Raw genomic sequence first — 16,635 nt, 5'->3', positions numbered from 1 at the left:
GCCCATCCGCATTCCTGCGTCTTTGCTTCTGCCACCTCTCCTGCCTGTGACGCTTTTCCCTAGTTCCTCTACCTGTCCCAATGAAAGTTCCACCATCTCTTTGACACATCAGGACATTTACGGCCCACACTGAGACACACACGGCCAAGTTCCAGAGGCTGGCTGCTTCCTCTAAATTGGTCTTGGTCCTCACTGGACTGGGCTCCCCGGGAGAAGGGCCTTGGGCATGTGCATGTATGTTTCTGAGCGGGCCTCACCTGCTGACTGACCAGCTAGGAAACGGCTCCCCATGCCCGCCCTCAACCCTCTCACAAGCTGGAACAGTCCTGGATTTAAATTGCCACTAAGTGTTAGGTATCGTTGTTAACCGTCCTGGTGTTCAGGAAGAGACTTCCCTGCAAGGAGCTGAAGATGACAAATGCAGATGAAAGCAAGTAGAGGAAAAATCTGGAAGGAAGTTCACCAAACTGGGTGTGAGACAGAAAGCCAAAGCACTAGGGCTGGAGGCCTCTGGGGCAGAGATGGGCATGAGTCCGTGTCCTTCAGGCCAACAAGGACCTGGTTCTCCCTCCCTCCCCCACCTACCTTCGACTCCATTTTCTCAGCTTACCTCACTGGACCCAGGCTTGGTGGGGGACCCCTGTGAGCCGGATACCAGTGAAAAGGGGCTTAGGGGGCTGGTGAGACTGGCGGAGCTGAGAGGGCTGGCGGGGCTGTTGGAGCTGTAGGTGGCCGTGGGGCCAAGTCCTCCTGGGGGCAAGCAGAGAGGAGAGATGAAGGATGGATGGGGTAGGAGTGTGGCTCCGTAGGTGGAAGAGGCAGGGGAGGAACCAGGGATGTGGGAGGAAGGTTTCAGGGCCACCGGGGCCTGATGGAGGGACTTATTCCAGGGGTTGGGATGCAGGCTGGCGGTGGAAAAGCATGCTGGGCAGGGGTTAGATGATGGATGGAAAGGACAGACAGAAGACATTGCCTCTGAGATGTCAAAGAAAGCCAGCCCAAAGTTCCAGGGCTTCAGATCACCACCCGGCCGGTGGGCTTGGGTGGGGGTGGGGTGGGGAGGCACAGGTGCTCTCTGACCTGTTCTGGGGAGGAATCTAGACTATCGGGGTCGGCAGCGTCTCTGAGTGGCACAGCTGGTCGGCTCCGGGAGGCATAAGGAATTAAGGAAGCCCTACCTACCATCCCAGGGGAACATCCTGGAGGCCTGAGAAGGCCCTGACTAGCTCTGAGCACAGTGTGAAGGCCTGGAGAGGGAGGGGCGTGACAGATGGGCGACGCCAAAGACCCCAGAGCATTTCTGGGGAGCCTTTCAGGAGGCTGGCGGAGAAGGCCCCCACCTCTGTGCTTGGCCGTGTCTGTGCCCCGGGATGGGTTATTCTTCCTCAGCCCCTCCATCACATCCTGGATCCTCCAGATCTCCTTCTGGATTTGCCGGTTGAGCACCTCATTCTGAAACCGCACAAGGGCAGGTCAAGGGAAGTGGCTGCGAGTGGTGCCCCAGCCTTCCCCCCGCATCCCTGCGGGCCAGCAGGACGCAGGAGCCGTGCGCACGCGCACACGCTCACACGGCCCTTCCGCACATTCGTCTTTCCCGTGGGAAGCCTCTTCCTCTTCAGCTTCTGCTGAACGGAACTCGGGGATCGCCTGAGGAGAGGGCCCTGTCACCACAGCCAAGAGCCCCTTCAGGTAAATGTGCAGCCTCAGCTTCCCAGGGAGATCCGGGTGGTCTTGGAGCAAATGCCCCCTGAGTGGACCCTTGATGATAGCCTGTTATCAAGGGCAAGGGTTTCCAATTTACTTATGTTCTTTCTATCCAAACGGCCCTTTTGTGATACTGACACCCAAAGTCTGCCCGAGTATTCACGTATTATATTCAGTTAGAGATTACACTCTTTAAAAAAGCATAGCTTGCACTTATTCAGCCCCCCACACCCATCCCCCCACGTGCCAGGCCCTGGCAGATACTAACTCCTTTCAGCTGCACGAGAACTCTGTGCGGCACTGGCCACGGGTGTCCGACTTTGGAGATGAAGAGACCCATGCCCGAGACCCCCGTGAGGAAGCAGTGTGACCGCCATCTAAGTCTGGGTCTGTTTGTCTCGAGAGCTGCTGCCCTTGACCAGGATGCCTTCCTCCCTCCTAGAAGGTTCGTGGTGAAAGTCAGCCTCGCCCGTAGGACATGGAAGCACTCGGGTGCTCTGGACCCAGAGGGCCCGCACCTCCCCCTCCCTAGCCAGCTGCAAAGTGGGGTGGTGAGTTTTGTCACCCGGAGGAAACTAGGGGAAGTGGGGGACATGAACTGCAAAGGGCTTGCAAAGCTAGCTAGAGAAGAGGCAGAGCCCAGGTAGAGAAGATCGAGGGAGGAAAGGAACAAGAACTCCCCAAGGTCAACGTGTGCAGCCTCCTGCCTCCCAGCACAGTGTTTCTGACCCTGGGAAGGGAAGCCTCTTTCCTGTCTTAAAGGTCCTGAGCGGCCAGCTCCTGCACTGACTGCTCCTTCTGAGCTCACGAGAGACCGCTGCACAGATGCCCACATCTCTACTCGCGTGTGGATCTAAACCCTTATCCAGGTCTACACCGTATCTATAGCAATGTGTTAAAGGCTTCCGGTCATAAAGTATCTTCTGTCTAACGTAGCGCTCTCATGTTTCTGTTTAGTCCTTCCTCATGATCCGATGGAACTAAAGAAGATTCCACATGGTCTTCATCCCCAAAACATCTGTTTTACATGGATGTGAATCTTGTCTTTTGTCTCAGGACCGACTCCCTGTCTCAAGTCTCTGAGATCTCAAAAGCAAGAAAGGAAGCCACTTTGGTCTCTTTTGGCCCAAAGGAGAAGGGAAGGCACACTGACCCCCTCCTGCCCAGGGGCCCTCTTCACCTGGACATCCAAATTGAGCTGCTCCCAGAGGTCATCATGCAGGGCAGACACCTCTGACTCAAGGCTCTCATACTCTATGGTGCTGTTCGCCAGGGCCTGCAACGGGGGGTGCGTTCACTGAGAAAGCGACCATTGCCAAAGCTTTCCTCCCTACCCCCCCCCTCCACGGGGCTCAGGGCCAGGCCACCTGGGGTCCTGCAGGGCTCAGAGGAGGGCACAGAGGGACAGGTGGAGAGGGCCCAGGGCTGAGACATTCTGATGACAGCCAAACGGTGGCCCATCTGACTGCAGGCCAAAATACAGAAATCAGAATCCTCTCCAGATGGGCGGGTACGCCAAGAGGGGATCAGACCATGCCCACTCTCTCCTGCTCTCCCCAGACTGGGTGACCCAAAGTGGAGGACAAAAAGAGAGGAAACCCAGAGGTGTCTGCTCCCTGGGGGTTAGAGACCTTCCTCCTTTCTGGGCCACGTTTTCCTGGCCTTTTGCTGCTGCGCCCCGGAACGACTATATCCGGGCAGTCGGTCCTGCAGGGTCTGCCCTGCACCCCCGGCAAATGACCAGACCAGCAGTCCTGCTGCCGGTGTTCTGGTTCTTCAGGGGAGAGGACAGAGGGAGGCAGCCAAGCTGTGAAAGCAGCCGACGAGCTAAGGAGCCCTCGACCTCACACTGTCCTGAACGAATCCCAGGGCAGGAAGAGTTTGTGGAGAAAGAAGCCGGTTCCTTGCTGGAGACTCTACGGAGCGAGTGGGCGGGCGTACTCGCGGCTTATCTGCAAGGTACTATTAAGGTCTTCTGTTTCTGCCCCTTCTGGCCAAGACCACCCTGCTCTTGCCCGCCGAAGAGAGTCAGAAACGAGAGAGCAGAGCCCGGGAGGGGTGGCTCTCCGGAAACGGTGTTGACTGCGTGGACCCAGGGCGGAGCTTACCGTGCTCGCCTGAGACAGCTCCACCCGGATGTTGATGAGCTGGTTCTGTAGGGACTCTTTCTTGTGCAGCAGCTTCTCCGGGTAGGCGGGCTGGTTTCCAAACATCTCCAGCTCCTGGTGGGTCCCCATCAAGGCACTTTCCAGGCTCTCCTGCAGAAAGGCAGGGGAACGCCGTCAGCAGCCTGATGATTCCTCTCTGGGACTTTAAGCAGCAGAGGCCCGAGCCCCAGCAGTACCCAGTAAGGGCAGGACGGAAGGTAAGACAAGGCTTTGGCAGCTTAGGGTGGAGACGGCACCCCGCACCTGTCCATGCCAGCCTCCCCACACGCCCCCAACTCCAGGCCACCCCCTGGCTCTCACCTTCTCAGCTCGGAGCTGCTGCACCAGCCGGTCCTGCTCCCTCACCACCTTGTTCTGCTCACACAATTTTCCCAGCAGCTTCTGGGGGCCCGAGGGGGTGGGGGAAGGGAGGGAGAGAGAAGGGGTGAAGGACATGGTTTGACGGGGACCTGGGACATGGCTCGGAAGGGCCTGGCCTCTGGATACCACCTCCTTTCCCTGCCGAGGAACCCTAGGCCTTCTTCACCTTGACCTTGGAGGCTCCTGGGAACAGGAAGTTGGTCTTCACCTCGGGAGACTCCCCAAGGACCTACTGGGAGGGGAGATGGGCTTATTCTCTGAGGAAGTGAGTCAGCTTGAGAGGGGAGTTAAATGTGAAGTTCCTGCATCCCCCTCCTCCTGGGGGTTCCAATTCCAGAAGGGATGAGGAGATAATGAGGTCTGGCCTCCCAGGCGGGCATGGATTGGAGGAGTACACAGGGCGTCTGAACTCGCAGTCTTAGGAAAACCAGAGAACCATGTAAACTGGTTCGCCAGGCTCACAGGACTCTGTCCTCCCCTCCTTCCAGGGTCTCAGGAAGGCTGATGCTGGGATCCTTCTGAGGTCTGGCCCTTGCCTGGATGGAACTCTCCCAGGCCTACTGGGCAGGTCCTTTACCCAGGCAAGACCTGTGGTGATGGGGAGGAGGCAGGGTAGGCCAAATTTTTCTTCTGGAAAGACTTATGCTTTTCAATATCCATACCTTTATTCATGCCATTCCTCAAATACCCCCATGGCTCTTTTCTACTGGCCACATCTTGTCTTCTGGGCCTTTTAACTTCCAGGCCCAGATCACCGGTTACCTGCTTTGTCCCTGACCCATCGGCTCACATGGTCTCACAGCCTTGCCCTCCTGCAGAACCCATCACCCATCCCATTTAGCACAGGAATCATGTTACCACCTGCTGCTACCTGCCATCTCCTACTACCCTGAAGCTCCCCGAGGTCAGGGGCAGGGCCAGGTGCTTCCCTCTAGTGGCCTTGGGGTGACCGCCACGCTGGGCACAGAGTAGCCTGGCCAATACACCTCCTAACCAAGTCTGTGTTCCTGTAATAAGCAGATCCCACTGCTGGAGACAGGCGGGCCTGGGGCTCCATGGGGAAACGCACACAGCCAGCACAGGGGTGGGGGAAGGGGGAAGACGGAGAAAAGAAGGGGGATGCGGAAGGGGCAGGCAGAATGTTGTCTTTGTGCTGAGAGAGGACATGGGTCAAAGGCATGAAGAGCCACCAGAAGGACAGAGATGAACGGAGGAAAAGCCCCAGCGGAGGAGAGCGAAGATGAGGACGACAGCGGGAGGGACTGGAGAGGACAGAGGAGCAGGAGAGCTGCTCTTACATCTGTGTCTTGCTCGTTTAACTTGTAGGTGTGGAGACCGTCCCGGAACACTTCTGGGTACGGAGGGACCTGCAGGAACACGAGGCCGGTTACAGCAGCAGGGCATGGGTAGGGCGTGTGGGGACGGGAAGGCGGACAGCCCTTGCTCCGTTCTTGTCAGAGGCCGTGGTCCGTCAGCTCTGCGAGCTTCTAATCCAGGAACCCGAGCTAATTTTTTGTCCCTGGCTGGGAAGCCTGGCGTGGCCCCGTCTAGGTTCTTCCCCGTTGTTTGGGCTGATTTCTGGAGATAGTGGTGCCGCTCTGCTCCCCAACTCAGGATGTCCTCTCTCTCCCACAATGTCTAGCTCTACTGTCAAGAGGGACTCCGGGGCTGTAGAGATCCCGGATGGCTTACTGGGGGCAACCACGAGAACAGCAGTTAACCCCTGGCAGTTTCTGAGGCTGAGACCCGGGGAAATGGAATGAGCGCCGGAAATATGGGAGAATGATTATCTTGGTAGATCGCACACCGGTCACAGGGCTTGTGCCTAAACCAGCCAATGCTGCCCAGCCTTGGTGATGCCTCTGGCGACCACAGCACACTCTACACAACGGGGGCATCAGATGGTTCCATGTCACACCCCTCAGGCCCTGAACCCCAAAGACGTCTGTGAAGAAGAGACCCAACACAAAACAGAAGTCCTGGATATTAGAAAGCAGATTTGCGATTGCTGGCATGGTATGGGATGTTCGGCGCCGGCTATTTTGATGGTTTGAGCAATGGGCCTTGGGTTCACCCATGAACATGAAGAATGGAGGAGACACAGCGGAATTAGAGGAGGGGAGGGGGCGGGGCCGGGAGATGAGGCCTGGGGGATGAGCGGGTGGGGCCGAGCCAAAGCCCCAGCCCAGATGGCTCGACTAGACCATGCACAAGCAGCTGAGATGGTGCTGATGGGGACCATGCTGCCAGGCGGCGGTCTTACTTGCATGAAGATCTGGGCCCTGGGGGAGGAGTTCTCCACCATGCGGTTCACCATACTGATGAGAGTCTCGCTCTCACTCATCTGCAGCAGAGGAAGGAACGGACGATTCAAACTCCGGCCCCCATGGAGCTGTCTCCCCATCTCCCTCCTGGGCTCACTTCCCCGGAAACAGGAAAGGGCAGCTCATCCTGGGGTCTCCAGCCCCCTCTGCTTGGCCTTACCCGTCGTTCACCCCTTGTGAGCTCCGTCTCAGGACGAGCGCTGAAGAGGTACCCCGAGGAAAGGCCACGGAAGGGGGGCTGGGGGCTGCTGTGCCCTGGCTCGCTGGCCCTGAAGAGACCCCTGCCCAGTGACACTTCCCCCAGGGTGCCTGAGAGGTGCGGGTCTCATCCACACCGGCCTAGGTCAACTCCCTGCCCCGGCTCTCTGTCCTCACACTGCTTTGGTCAAAGACCACACCGGCAGGTGGGAAAGCCCATCTCCCCAAATTTGAACTAAATCAAACAGCTGAGAAAGAAAACCTGGGGCTGCTCTTTGGATGGGCCTTCACAAAGAGGCAGGCACAGCTCTCTCTCCCCGACCCCTGCCCACCTCTTGGCTCTAGAGTAGAAAGGATTGCTAAACACGGTTTCCAGAGCTGGGCTGGTAGCATCCATGCCGATCTTGGATGACGCTAGGGAGCAAATAAGGAGGCCAAAACAAGCAAGCTGTGTTAAAGGGACACCAGATACTCGAACACTGTTCTCTGACATGTTATCTTTGTGTTTCAAGAATCATTAGGAACATGGAGGGGGAAAGACTGCTTGCCAAATGAAAAAGAGAGATGAGGAAGGGCAGGGGACAGGGTGGAGGAGGGGGGGAGGGAGGGACGACAAGCCAAACAAATCAACTAGAGATGCCATCATTTACCCCCCGGTTCCAGTGTGACAGCATCGAAAAGTGAAACTATTAGGGAGTATCCTTGGCTATGTCCCTTTAACCTAATTGACCCACAGGACAAGGTAGCAGAAGACAAAGGGAAGTTATCTGGGAAAAGCTTTTTGGGGAGAGGAAGTGAGGGAGGAAAGGGACAGAGCCACGTTAGGGTAGAGCTTCTGGGGTCACAGTTCAGGAGGCCCTCACATCTTTGGCTTTTATCTCCCCCATTTTCATTGGGCCCGCATGTATTTTTCCTCTTACCCGTTTAGGTGCTTCTGTGTGCTGGGGACAGGGCGAGGGGCTCCCAGCCACCCCCATTTGCAGGGTCCACACGTTTTGAAAGGCTTTCCTAGGATCTGATCTCTCTACCTCTTTAGCCCATTTGGAATTTTTTTCGACGGCATCAAGTGTCATTTAAAAGGGCTTTCCAAAGAGCAGCTGTAGTTGGAGGTTGAGTCTTTGTAAAATAGTTCACCGTCAACAGGACATCAGCCCCATTTTCTGTAAGGATCTGAACTCAAGTCAGTCCCTACCTTCTTGGAGTCCTGTGTATAGGAGGTCTTGTTTACTGTGCACAGGGCATGCACATGCGATGTGTGTGTGTGATTGTAGATGGCGTGTGTATATGTGCGTGTGTCTGCTGCCTGTGAGCCATGCCTGCGTCCTGTGCGCGCGTGTGTGCATGGTGTCTGTGGAGCACCTGCTAACACACCAGGTTTGAGAGGGCAAAGGAGGCCCGGGCTTTGCCTGGACATCCACTAATCTCACTGCTCGCCCAACCAGTGGGTCTCAAACACTGAAGGAGGGAAGCAAGAATGTTCTCGCCCTGGCCTGCTCCCATTTACACTGTGGCTCTGGGGATCTTTTAGCCCGCATGGGCTTTGCCTCTGGGATTCCTCTGTGCCACCTTCTGTCTGTCCCAAATGTCAGATTTTGTGGGAAAGCACCCGGCTCAGTGCCTCATACATCATAAAGGTGCTCAATTAATATTTTAAACTGAGTGTCAGAAGGAAACGAATAAAATAATCCCAGCAGCAGTTAGCGCTCCTCACCGACGCCTGACACAGCGCCAGCACGCACACACTAACCCGATCCTCCAGCAGCTCCCGGAGGCAGGAAAGGTGGGTTCTACAATGTCCATTTTATGAATGAGAAAACAAAGGCCCAGAGAGATGAAGCGACATTTTGAAGTTAAAACACACACACACACACACACACACACACACACACACACACACACACACCAAAAAACCATTGTAAATGGCAGAGCTGGGACGAGAATGTCTGACTCCACGTTCTGGACTCTTTTTTTTTTTTTTTTCCTTTTTTTAAAGTTGGCTCCATGCCCAGCATGGAGCCCAACATGGGGCTTGAACTCACGACCCTAAGATCTTGATCTGAAATCAAGAGTTGGACGCTTAACTGACTGAGCCACCAGGGCACCCCTGGACTCTTATCCTATAAAACTCCCTTTTAAGATTATTATCTTTTACCTAGAGGAGGTCCTCTGAAGGGTTACTTCTGAAGCTCCCAGCCTAAGGGCCCAGCCTGTCCGTGAGGGCAGAAGCCCCAGGAGGGGCCCTGCTGTGGCACCGAATGCCAGCACGGCCGGGCACTGTAGATGGGCCGCAGAGAGGAAAGCCGGCCCAGCAGCCCCAAGGCCACTCACCCCTGCTCCTCGCTACTTCGGGCCCTGCAGACCCTGCTTCCTGCCGGGGCGAGCCCACCCTTCCCATCGCTGGTCTGGGTTGGCATCCTAAGGCTCGTCCCCATGGGGGCTGGAACACTCGTGCTGTGGACACCACATACTGCTTCTGGAACTGAAATGCAAGGTCCGTGAGGGTTGGGAGCCGTCCCTGCTGATGAAAATGTGGATATCAGGGCTTCCCAGCGCCCAGGGCCTTCTACGAGGATGATCCCACCAAGGCATGGAGGCCCGTGAGATGACAGGTTATATGACTTGTGTCTAGATACAGCGATAGCCTCCGATTTCAAGTTCAAGGTTCTTTCTGCAACTTTAAGAGCATAAAATCATCCTGAGGAGGTTTGACTGCTTCTTCATATATTAGACATCTTCTCAGCTATAAACTGGGTCAAAAACTCAGAGTCACGTTCCAAGCTCTGCCATTTGCTAGCTGTGTGTCCTTGGCATGTTACTTAACCTCTCTGTTTCATTAGTTTTATTGGTTCTAAAAGGGGAATAACAACAGTACCCACCCTGCAGGGTCGTTACAAAGATTAAATGTGTTAGGATCTATAAGGAACTCAGAATAGCTTGAGGCACAGAGAAAGCACCCAGGGATGGCAGCTGCTGGCATTACTGCTACTATTACTATGACTCTTACCATAATTTTCACCACCTTGGGCCGCCTCCACCGGGCCATGCCGGGGATGCGCAGGTCCCCCGGAAATTGTAGCACAGATCTGGACTTAGGTAAGAGTATGCGCTCATATCAATGCCCAGCGTCCTGACCCCCACCCTCAACGTGTCTCAACGCAGGGAGTATCAGAGCCCCTCAGTTTCAGAGGCAAGGTAGCCAAATGACTAGAGCCTGGCGCCAGGTCTCCGCAGCCAATCACGGCCATCTATGGGAACACTCACAGACTCTTCTAGATGAAACAAGGTTGCTGACACTCCCTCAGTCTACCCCATGGAATTCTCAAGGAGAACACAAGCCCCGGATGCAAAAGAACTTGGCAGAGGAACTAACAAATACAATTTTAAAACACCATCCTAGGTCGAGTCTGTAGTCCTCAGTTTACAGACTGTGGAGTTTAGCAACCACCCGTAAACTAGGAGAGAGAATTTCCCAGATTCAGGCGGCACTGAATCCCTTGCATGTTAGGCCAAGCCTGGCTGCTCACCTCCCCCACCCCTTCCACTGCCTCTGCCTCTCTTCTCCAGCAGAAAGACAAATTCCCGCCTGCCCCCTGGGGGGACAGTTCCATCTGGCCTGAACAAATAGGAGGGGGCATTAATTATTCATGTGGTCATTTCTTATTCTCCCTTCCCCAGGAAACTCCCAGCTGCCCTAAAAGGCTTTGAGGAGGAGGGGTGTGAAGGCGCAAACCAAAATACAAGCCACTTTGTTGTGTCCTGGTAGTGCCAACAAAGGTTGTCAAATGGATGGACGAGAAGGAGGTGGGGAGGCGCAGGGAGACAGACGGGAGGGCGGGCAGGGGAATGGCGAGGGGGCACCAGCTCTGCCTACCTGCTGATCCAAATACTCTAGGTTTCTTTGCAACTGAAGGTCTAAAAGTTCATCCTACCCGGAGCCCGAAGCCCAACAGCAACACAAACAAACAGGAAGAAGACAACAGAAAACAATAAAAAGGAAGCAAAGCAGTAAGAGTTAGCTGGCGGGCAAGGTCAAAGAGAGGCCTCTGTCTGCCCTTGAGGAATTCTGGGGAAGGGAAGGGTTGAGGCTGGGGGCAGGCACCAAGTTGTCTACTGGGTACCCAGCGAGAGGAGGGACTCACTGGGGCCCCAGTTCCGGGGCTCCTGGTCCGCCTGGCCCTCCCCCTGGGAGAGGAAAGCACCACTCAAACAATCTAGTCGGCCCTCCCTGGCAGCTCCTGAGTTTTCCAGAAGATTCCATTGTTTCTAGATGGGTGCTGAGCTGTGTGTCAGGGCTAGAGCTTGGACAGAGAAGGATCAAGGGGAAGGAATGGAGGGGCACCCCCCACGCCTGTACAGGCTCCTCCCCCTCGGCCTCCAGGGGCCTCCGAAGAGACAGGGGTCAGCAACAGGCCTTCGGGAACAAGGACTCGGCCTGTCGGTTCCAGTGCCCCCCCGCTTCCAGGTAGAGCATCTGCATCCAGTTCTTCGGGAGGGAGGGGGGTAAAAATGCTCTGGAGAACAAATTCCCGGGAGAGACAAGTAGAAAGCACGGAGAAAAGAAGGAAAAGACATAATATGGACAATTTTTTCTTCCTTAATCCCACCACTTGTCTCTTTCCCCAAAAGTAGCACTCCAGGCAAGGACAGACTTGGAGAAAATGCCTGTTACTGGATACTCAGGCCTGACTTTTCTTCCCAGTCCATACTCCAGCCCCGGCCCCTCTGCATGCGGGGCAGGAAGCTGTTCCGGGCTCTAGAGGGTCAGGGCATCACATGCCTCCAGAAAATGTCCCCTCTCCTCTACCGTGTGTCCTAGGGATGGGCGAAGTGGCATCAAGCTCTGCATTGGGGTCAGAGTCCTGGCTGGGAGGGAAGAGGTATCCAGAGGCTGCTAAAAACCAGGGGCGCCAGGCACAGAGCACCCCTGTGGCTGTCCTAGTTCAGCCCCGCCCTGGGAGGAGAGGTTCTGCGGGGAGTGGATGGGAGGAGAGGACGTACCATCTTATCGTGGACCGTGGGGGATGGTGGGTAGTTGTAGGGGAACAGTCCTGCAGGGACTGGTCGCCTGTCTCCCAGGTAATCATACTGGAAGAGAAAGGGAATTGGAGAGGTGAGGGGGTACGGCTGGGACACAGACTTCCCCACCAACTGAAGTTCAAGGTTAGGGATGTTTGTATCCTGTCCTAGAGCAGATGCCAAATTAAAATAGACGGCATTTATCCACTGTAATATCCTTGCATTGACCTGTCGGGTCCTCAAGATTTAAAAAGACAGAACCCTCTCTGCCCTCTAAACACAGGATTAGGGTTCCTGGCATGACCTGGGGACGGGCACCAACAGCAACGTTCCTACTCAGGGGTCAAAGCAAATCCCCCAGAGCAGCTCTCCCACAGACAGACCCGCAGGGCCAGTGGCTCCCTCGGGCATCATCATGGCTCCTGCCAACATACAGTGTGTGTCCCCGTGGGACACAGTGACCCCGAGTCCCAGATGCCCCCACACCTCCACCTCTCCTCCGCAGATGGGAGTAGGCTTCTGGGGGATCTCAGGGGATGAGGCAGGAAGGGCGGGCTGGTGGCTCACCTTGGGGGAGCTGATGGATCGCCTCATCACATAGGCAGCAGGGTCGGCATAGATGTCCTCACTGCGAGGTGGCAGGCGCTCAAACCGGGCACTGGGTGAGCGGACGGGGGAGTAAATGCGGGCACGGCTGTAGGAGCCCTGGCTGGGCGAGCGGGGCACAGAGTGGGAGCGGGGCTGCAAGGACAGGCGGCGCAGGGAGCCGGAGGTGGCATCCAGCTCATCATAATAGACTGGCTGCCGGGAGGGGGAGGGGCCGGGGAGCCAGACGGTGCCATCCTGCCGCCCGTAGCCCGGGGGCTCCTTCCACTCCCGCAGCTGGAAGGCAGGGCCGCCTCCGTTGCGGAAAGAGTGGCGCTTGTCCTCCAGCGCCCAGGGTGGGCTGATCCGATCATAGGCGGGCATCGAGCAGATGCTGTCGGGCCGCACCCCTGGGGGGTAGTACTGGTAATCATCTGGGTACTGGGAGGAGTAGGGTCCATAATACTCAGGGACCCTGCGGGACACGGGGTAGAACCTAGAGGGACTGAGAGAGAGACAACATTGTAAGGAAGCCAGGCCCCCCCACCCCACCGCTGTGCCCCAACCCCACCTCCGGGTCCTCCAGCCTAGAGCAGGGTGTGACCCGGTGAATGGCACCCCAGGCCGACCCTGGGAGCCCACAGAGGCAGCCACTGCCTGGGCACTGACTCTGACTTGGGGGAGGTAGTGGGGTGCAGGGAGAGATCCCTCGACACTTCCTCCCTCAACCAGCAACCTGAGGCTGGGAATTTCACATTCAGAGCTTCCGTCTTTGTCTTTCTAAAATGAAGTAGCCCTGGGGAGAAACTTTAACCCTTCTCAGCCATCTCTGAGCCAGCATGAACCCATGTATCAGATCCTTTCCGCAGAAGTGACTGGCAGAAAGAGCGTACTGGGCACTGGGGAGGGCGACAGAAGAGGGACAAAAGGGCAGCTTCCCTGGCTTGACATTCTCATCAAGGAAGGGACTCATCCCAAGTGAGGCGCTCTCCCGGGGGCAGGCCAGACGTCCCAGGCACCAGAGCAGCGGCTGTGAGCAGCCTTCCTGCGGCTGTCACCTGCGTCCCCTGTGCTCTAGGGAGCTGCCCACCCCCGCAGGGAAGGAGCGGCAGCCCCACTAACCTGACACATGCTACTGGGCCCAATACATGTCCTCCAGTATTTGCAAGCCCGTCACCGGACAAAGGAGTAAATGGGTCTAGAGGGCAGAACTAGGATCGTCGAGGGACAACATTGTTCCTTTTCCCTTTTCTTAATTGCATACAAAGACTTTCAAGTAATTCGAGCCATTTAAAACTGGGGTGAGTTGGCTTGGCGGCTGTGAGCTCGTGGTGGCAGAGACGCTGGGTGGCACCAAGGGTGTCGTAAGAGGCCAGACACACAGACAGCTCGCTAACTGGCATGACTCAAAGGCCCCTCCCTCTGAGCGTCTGCATGCCCCCTGGGCACCCCGCATCCTTGCGGAGAGGCTCTGGGTCCTCCGGCCCTGTCTCTGAAGACTGTAGACAGGACAGGAACCGGGCAGGGGTCACACAGCTGGGGGGCAGTAGAGGATTTGGACAAGCTGGCAACCCTGGGCTGGAGGGTCTTCCTGGTGTCCCAACACAGCCTGGCTTCCAGAAGATTTCTGGCAGGGAAGGCTGTGCATGTGACCCCCCGGCCCCAGCCCCTAGCCGTAACACCACCCCAGCTCCGCGCCGGCGCCCCACCAGGACTCACCTCCGAAGGTCATCAGGCGGCGGCACCCCGCGGCGCAGGTTCACCCACTGCTGAAGCTGGTTCATGGAGCTCTTGCGCTGGGCGATCTTGTCGGGGTTGGCACGTGGGGGGAAGCTCCGCTGGTGTCCCCCGCTCTCTGAGTCCTGAGGCGGGAAAGCTGTGCTCGCTGGTCGGCTTGGGGAGCTACACTGCCAGCCGTTGGGCTGAGCGGGCCGATCCCCTCCCCCTGGGACCCTTGGGCCCTCGGGGTAAGGGCTGCCGGGCTCCGAGGCTGGTTCCGGTCCGGCTTGGATGCCGTTGGCTTTCACCAGAGGCTCGCTCTTGACTTCGGGCCTCTCGGGCTTCCTCTCGGCCTTCTCGCAGCCCCGGCCATCACCCTCCCCTCGAGTCTTGGCCTCGGGCTCGGGCTTCGGGAGGCTGTTGTGGGTTGGCTGGTGGTGGTGTTTGCTAGGTGGGATGTTCTCTGAGTCTGGCTTCTCGTGGCTGCAGGACAGCAAGGGAGATGTTGTAGGTGACCCCAGCCCGGCACAGAGCTGGGCAGGGGGTGGTAGACCGGGAAGGAAAAAGGAGTGGAGAAGGGTGGGCAGGAAGATAGCAATGGGAATGCGATTCAGTGAATCGCAATTTTGTTTCCTAAATCCCCCCCATTTTGCTTTCTTGCTCCAGCCTGGGCCATCAGTACAAAACATAGTCCAATCTTGCCTACGCACGGTTTGCTCTCCACGGGTCACTCTCTGCTCCCTTCTGCTGACCTGCATTGAATCCAGCCTTCGGAAGCTATGGCCAACACTGACCTCCCCCAGACTTGGTCTCCTTGGCAGGCTGTCTCTGCTGCAGCCCCCCAAGCTCCACACACACTCTACCAAAGCTTCAAAATGGCGACTGTCCTTGATGTTTCGGCTCTGGAGGCTTGTTACGGGTCAGCCCTGTGTCCTGTAGAAGCTCCTTAACTTCGGCCAACCTTGGGCTCCTTGTTGGCAGGGTGGGTGTACCAGTCCCTCTCCTCGCAGGACCGTGAGATCAAACGCGGCAGGTGCCTCAAACATCCCTGGCACAGAAACACGCTAGTTCCCATCTCCAGAACAAGCTTCTTCCAGGACCGACTCCGTCAGAACGTAAGCTCCGCGAGGCAGGAGAGCGTAGACGTGTCTTCCCTTGTTTTCCTAGCACCCGATCCGGTGCCTGACACATACCTACTTACAGTAAATATTTATGTACTGCATGAGCAAACTTCTGGAAGTTCGCCCCTCCGCTGACGTGAAGATGGAATCTCGTGACAGTGTTTTCCCTGTGGCTTCCGAAATTCAACATATTCAAGCATTCTTGTTGCGACATTGCCTGGTAAACACTCCTAACACACTAAAATAGACTTGGAGACTCTCTAGACTGTAAAACCTCCTCCTTCTGGATCCCTGCTAACGTCTACCTCAAGACTCCACGTACTCAGTAAAGACAGGCCCCGAGGCTGCAGGGGGCAGCGGGTGGGGAAGGGGACGGGCCGCCATGGGCTGAGTGTTGGCTGCCCGTCCAGATTTCACAGCCACCTCATGAGGGAGGATTCTAACTGCTGTCTTCGAGGAGAGGAAATTCAGGGTGAGAGGGGTTAAGTGACTCACGCTGATGTCACAGTGTGGGCAAGGGGCTGAGTGGGGATTCCAACGCGAGTCCACCGTCCTCCAGAGGGCACGGGCTTAATGCACACACGGCCAAGACAAAACGAGTGAATGACCCTGGTCTTTGGCTCCTGGCCTGGCCCTGAGGGAACCTGACTTCTCTTTTGGCCTCCACCAGTCCAGAGAGAAGAGGAAGAGCCAGTCAAGGGAAGAGAGACTCCAGGCCCGGAAATCACTAAGCCAGGCACCCTGCTACGAGGCAAGGAGCGGTTCGCATGTCCTCAGAGGTTCCAGCCAGCACACTGGGCTCGGGAGGTGGTCGAGTGGGGTGCCTCCTCACTCCTCTTTCTCTGGCACGCCCCACACCCATGCCCAGGGCCCTGCAACTCACCTGTGACGCACAGCTTGGGGCACGGACTTCTGGGCTGGGGGAATCTGTACTCGGGCAGCCTCCCCCATGGCCTGGATCCAGGCCTCCTGCTCCTCGGGGCTCTCGGCGCTGAAGAAGTAGGTGCGGACCCCGGCGTGCTCGGCCTGTGGGGAGAGGCAGTGCGTGGGACTGGCCCCGGCCTCATCCACCCAGCACGCAGTCACCTGTAGGGAGAAGACAGCCACATCCACACAACAGGCGGTCAGGCAGGCCGTTCCCTTGACCCGGAGCTCCCCCTCCCCCCCCCCCCCAGCTCGGAGCAAGGTGAAGATGATAGCCCCCACCAAGTGCTCCAGCTGGCACACAGGCTAGCTCGCTGGACACCACCTGGCGGTCCAAGAGCCAGGTAAGCTTACCTGCCCCACCTGAGGTGATTAGAAACAGGAAGGACGATTAGCACGCCCACTCTCCCATCAAATTCCATCTTTGATTTGAAGGGCAATTATTACCCCATGTCTGGGAGAGATGCCCGCCACCCCACCCCCGAGCACAGGCCACTCTTGGCCCCAGCTCGGCCT

General features: G+C 56.9%; 1 protein-coding gene across 20 annotated transcripts in view; it reads right to left on the bottom strand.

Moving 5' to 3' along the window:
• Positions 1–16,635, bottom strand: part of PLEKHA6 (pleckstrin homology domain containing A6) — a 135,433-nt gene that overhangs the window by 12,764 nt on the left and 106,034 nt on the right. For 12 of the 20 annotated variants that reach the window (XM_045787571.2, XM_087856827.1, XM_045787565.2 and 9 more), the window contains 11 exons: positions 16,079–16,281; positions 14,075–14,557; positions 12,338–12,860; positions 11,753–11,839; positions 6,496–6,576; positions 5,531–5,599; positions 4,173–4,253; positions 3,813–3,962; positions 2,885–2,980; positions 1,341–1,452; positions 611–750 (listed from right to left, as the gene is read on the bottom strand). In XM_045787571.2, coding sequence (XP_045643527.2) covers positions 611–750; positions 1,341–1,452; positions 2,885–2,980; positions 3,813–3,962; positions 4,173–4,253; positions 5,531–5,599; positions 6,496–6,576; positions 11,753–11,839; positions 12,338–12,860; positions 14,075–14,557; positions 16,079–16,281 — 2,025 coding nt within the window. The remainder of the gene's footprint in view (positions 1–610; positions 751–1,340; positions 1,453–2,884; positions 2,981–3,812; positions 3,963–4,172; positions 4,254–5,530; positions 5,600–6,495; positions 6,577–11,752; positions 11,840–12,337; positions 12,861–14,074; positions 14,558–16,078; positions 16,282–16,635) is intronic. The other 8 variants (XM_045787583.2, XM_087856816.1, XM_045787580.2 and 5 more) reach the window with 6 other exon arrangements.

The sequence above is a fragment of the Ursus americanus genome, chromosome 2 (genome assembly GCF_024610735.1).
Source record: "Ursus americanus isolate L20-20 chromosome 2, mUrsAme1.1.p, whole genome shotgun sequence".
NCBI classification, from domain to species: Eukaryota; Metazoa; Chordata; class Mammalia; order Carnivora; family Ursidae; genus Ursus; species Ursus americanus.
This window is presented reverse-complemented; position numbering and strand designations above follow the sequence as displayed.